General features: G+C 41.1%; 1 protein-coding gene across 1 annotated transcript; it reads right to left on the bottom strand.

The window, feature by feature from the left end:
* Positions 1-457: 457 nt before the first annotated feature.
* LOC147442247 (uncharacterized) lies at positions 458-3,094 on the bottom strand. Its single transcript, XM_086529348.1, has 2 exons — positions 2,957-3,094; positions 458-1,003 (listed from the first exon to the last, which is right to left on the bottom strand). Exons 1-2 carry the CDS (start codon positions 3,092-3,094, stop codon positions 458-460), a joined length of 684 nt encoding a protein of 227 aa, XP_086385474.1.
* Between the last annotated feature and the right edge of the window lie 1,795 nt (positions 3,095-4,889).

The raw sequence follows: 4,889 nt of genomic DNA, 5'->3' as shown, positions 1-4,889 counted from the left end.
AGTTAACTTGTCCACCTCTGAGAGATCGTGGCGTATGAATGATTGTGTATTGCTCGCAACCATTGGGGTTGTCAATTGCAGCATGCAAGGTTGCTCTCTCCTCTGCTTCATTTCCCACAGTTGGTTGTACCATTGCGGCATTCACTCTGGGGGTAGCTCCACGCTTTCGTCCTCTGTTTACCCTTCCACGTCCTCCTCTTCCATTAGGTTTTCCTTGCCCATAGACATTTAGAGGTATGGCATTGGCGCTGGTTGCTTGACTCTTCTTGGGGCATTTAGACCAGTAATGCCCAAATTCATTGCACTCATAACAACGTACATTTGGAAATTCCATAACTGCGGTAGTGGCTACTATTGGGCGTTGTTCGTATGCTTGGTTGGTTGTTCTATTATCCCAAACATTTGTCCTTGCCCTTTTCCCCAAATGATTCCTCCTATTCTGATTGACCTTTTGAATTTACATAGCTAAGGGTTTAGCCCTTAGCAAGGTATCTTGAAGAGTTGCCGGTTTGAGAGCTTCTAGCCGATTGTTCAAGGGGTCGATGAGCCCTTGGCAAAACCGTGATACTTGCTGATCCAGGGTCATTCTAGGAGCATATCTTTGAAGAGTAACAAAATTTGAGTAATACTCCTCGATTGAAGAAGTCGACTGACGAAGGGAAAAGAACTCGTTCATCTTCAAGGTTTTATAAGCGGGTGGTAAGTAATGCCCCATCATTGCTGCCTTGATGTCTTCCCACAACTGAGAAGATCCCTTGATGTTCAGATCTCTGCAATGCTCTTTCCACCAAATCTTGGCATCGCCAGAGAGGCAGAACATTGCGAGCATGGTCTGATTCTCGGGTTGAGTCCCCGCTGCCTCGAAATAATCATCCATTGCTTCCATCCACACTTTCGCATTTCTCTCCACATTAGCTCCCTCGCCCTTAAAGGTCGGAGTTTGGGCTTGTTTAAGGAGGAGCTTCTTTTCTTGTGTTGTCCAATAGAGAACGGCAGGTGGTGCCTACACGGTTTACACTGAATTTGATACGATTGCTAGAGTTCAAGATTTAAATAAACACGGGACTTTAATAAAATCCAAGTTTCAAATCATTGAGAAACAAAAAAATCCTCTTTTATTAATAGAAATTTTATTACAATCGTAACCTTTTGAGGCTTAGTATAACTTTTGATCAATTTATTACATAGCATTCTGGGATATCTATATGATACGTCTAGCAGGCTAACCTGGGATATAATGATACAGACAATGTTTATGTGTTGTCACATTCTTACAATCCTCTATTTCTCCTGAGAAATAGTCCCTAATCCTTAAGAGGGTAGTAAATTATGGTGTTCATACTCTTGGATAAGTGTCTTGGAACACTAAAATTTCTAACTCTATTTGCTGGAATTACATCAGTGACCTTGTCCCAAAGCCACTCATTGAGGGTTTTCTCGATGCCGTTAGAAGTAGCAACAGTGATGCCCGAATGTGAAGGCAACAAGTAGTATAATTTCACTACTCTCAATTCTTCTCCCCAATGGATTGTCTTTAAGTCGGTAGCCAGGCATCCTAACTTCCAAGCGTTGATGTAGTAAATCCCGCCTCCATGGGTCCAGTCGATCTCCCATCCTTTATCAATGGGGGTGGAGTGCGGTGTATTGACCTTTAGCAGCATCTCCATCACGTCTCGCCGAAAACAATAATTTGGGGAACGACGTGCTTGCTCATAAATAAGCTTAAAGACTTGAAACTTTTGGTATTCAAGTGCGGGATCTTCCTGCAACACCAATGCAAGGAGTTCGGATTATCTACCTAGATTTTCTTACTTCTAAAATTTTCAAACAATACGAATTTTAGTTCCCAGTCTATCCTAACCTTGCTCTAATACCAGGTATGAGGTCCCCACCCCCTCATCTCAAACGACGGTTTAGATGGTAAACCTGGTGGCCACTAGATCTATAGCAGAAGAAAACAAAGTGGTTTAAGGGATCAACTAGTGGACAAGCTCTCATCACCAAATGAATTGAGTCGAGCCTACTAGCAATAAGATCTAGTTCCACCCCGCAGGGAAAAGCGTGTCTAACCAATTATCGGTCCTAAGACTCACCTTCCAGAAGGAGAGAAGTCTCGAGTGCCTTTTTTCCCATTGCTTTCAGAGGCACGTACACTTGGGACTTCACTTCTTTTGGTGTAATGAGCAATTCTAACGTCATTTATCGTACTATGGGGACAAAGAGTTCCCGACCAATCGGGACCACCCTTCTCATAGGCATTGGCAACCCGAGCCAAGCCCCCATTTTCCACCCCCATACTCACACTTTGTCTTGTGTATCCTAATTACTAACACATTTTTTGTTCAACATATATATTCATTGATTAATTCCGATTCACAGGTTGTGTTAAGACAGTCCTTCAAACAGGTTTTCAAAGCGGCACCAAAACAATCTTTGTAGTAAAAATTCACTCAATAACTCATTTCATTTAAACTTCCAATGTCCTGGAGGCACGAATCCCCCAGCGACTGTTAACTCCACCCATTTTCACCTAGTTGCCCATACAACTAGATTTCTCCACCGCATAAAAAGCATGACATGGACATCCCACCGCAAAGAATGCAAATCGTGGGTATTTACCGCAAAGAACGCAAGATGTGGATCAAAGCCCTAAGCTAGGTAATCCTAGCTACTGCGAGAACCTCACAAGCTGCCCCTTGTGATCAAGAGGGGGATTAGGACTAAATCAACATTGGAATTAAAAATGAACTGGCCGAGTTAATTTTCCATAGCAAACAGTCTTTCCTACTCCAGACAGTTTATTCCAAAAACATTCTTTCCTACTTGAATTTAAATACACTAATTAAAAATGCAGTGGTCTCCGTTGGATTACCAACATGTTTGGGGTAATGATATTTTCCTATCTTACCGAAATGCAATGTTATTAAACTGTACTTGAATTAAAATTTAGGTCTACCTCCATAATTTCCTCCTCATTGCTTCGTGAGATGACCGGTACTTGCTCAACCATGGGAGCCTTCCCCTTTCGGTTGGTGTTGCTCGTCCCGGCCTCATGGTCGTGAGATCCACCAAAACGAGTCCTCTTTGGGGCCATTATACTCACTACTAAAGATGATGAATTTGAAAAAGAACTAGTGTCCAATATTACCATAACAACCACAAACGGTCACGATACAACATGGTTAGCCTTATCAAGCAATTACTCTTATATGGAAGGAGTAGATTAACTTCAAGTATGGTTATGACTCATCTATCTATTTTTGGGTAAATTTGGGATAATATTAGGTGATCCAAGTCATAATTACATCAATTTAGGATAGCATCTTCTCCTGAACTTATGGAAATTGACTATGAATTAAGGTTCTTAGCTTAGACAATTGGAGAATTCAGTTCTTGTAGTTACTTGCTTAATTAGAGTGGTTGAATGATGATTTTAGTGTACTAATTCCTTCTAAAAAATGAATGAAAAGATTCAGTTATGTCTTATGTATATACGGAAGAAATTCCGTTCTCTAGTGACAATTAATTTTTGAGAGGGGGAATTAACTCTTCTAATTACACATTAATCTCTTGCAATATGAGTTTAATCCTTTAATTAAACTCTTTCCTAATGAAATGATAGATTGGGGTTGTTTAATTAGTTACATTGCTAGAAATTGGGTCAATCTCCACCACTCAATCATTGAATTGACTAACTGGTAATTCCTTCTTACTAACCATTGATTAATTTGTGATTAGGAGGTTGACTTGATGCATAATTAGCTAATGGGATTAAGAAAGTGAAATAGACTAATCACATAGGTGATTTAGAGAGTTTCTACTAGGTAGAGTAGTTAGATTATGCATAGTATTAGCGGGAAATAAGGAATTCATAGAGAGATTAAGATGTAAGCATGAATTTAACTCGAGATTACCGTAATTCGAGTTGAATAAAACGTTAATTGATGATCTAAGAAGCCTAATGCGATGAGAAAGTGGGAGCACTTCCTCCTCTTAATCCTCTCCTAGAGATTGTGTATGCCGGCAACACCTCGCCCAAGGTATGTGTGTGAGGGAGTGTGTGTGTGTGTGTGTGTGTGTGTGTGTGTGTGTACCGAGTATCTGTGTGGGAACAGGTCCTTAAATAGGCTCCCAACCTCAAGAGGTCAAAATCTGCTGCTAATTGCATCTGAATGAGCTCTTTGGTCATGCATGGCAGCTTGAGTGCATAGCTTGCAAGTGTCCAATTTGCTTGTTTTAACTGAGTCTCACACTCTCTCTCTTGCTTGGCAACTCTCCCACGAGCCCCTATGTGTGTGAGGGAACCCTCTATCTGCGAAAACAAGTCTCCAGTGGCCTAGAGCCCGTGCACACACCAACCCCCGAGTGCCGGTGCCCCCGCTATCCTTAGGAAAAATTTTATTTTTATCCTTAGATGGTCGTTACAGCGTGGAATTTAATTCCGAAACTTGTTGTGCTAAGACGGAGCTAAGGTGCATCATCCCGAGTACCTGCCATATTTAGCAGCTCCCGGTGCCTGAAAATGCATTTTTTTTAATTCTAGGTACGGGTGCAGTTTGTCGAGCCAATCAAAACTAGACGGGTTGGGTGACCAAAAACTTACTATTTTAGGAAATTTTTCACAAAAATTATTTTTATTCATTTTTGAAAGCTCTATAACATTCTAAACATCTTGGCACCGACAGATTTAGAAAAGCTGCAAAAAATAGTAACTTTTTGCAGTATGATTATTTTGTGCTCGGGGTCAGAGATCTTACACCTTTTTGAAGATTTAGTTTAATGGTCTATATCTGCATCCCAGTCAATTTTTTGCTGGAACTGTGGCGACTACCTTTACTACCTTTGGCTCCTTCATCCCCATGTGTGGTTCGAGAACTCCTGGCCTTACG

Source organism: Adiantum capillus-veneris, chromosome 14 (assembly GCF_014529385.1).
Source record: "Adiantum capillus-veneris isolate H3 chromosome 14, ASM1452938v2, whole genome shotgun sequence".
Lineage (NCBI taxonomy): Eukaryota > Viridiplantae > Streptophyta > Polypodiopsida > Polypodiales > Pteridaceae > Adiantum > Adiantum capillus-veneris.
The sequence above is the reverse complement of the archived record's forward strand: the minus strand, read 5'-3'. Positions and strand labels throughout refer to the sequence as shown.

What these genes read in the sequence shown, in the direction of transcription:
- LOC147442247 (XM_086529348.1), bottom strand. Translation starts at nt 3,094, where the DNA reads ATGGCCCCAAAGAGGACTCGTTTTGGTGGATCTCACGACCATGAGGCC. An exon ending in ATGAGGAGGAAATTATGGAG is followed by an intron (nt 1,004 to 2,956) that starts GTAGACCTAAAT and finishes TAAACCGTGTAG; the next exon opens with GCACCACCTGCCGTTCTCTA.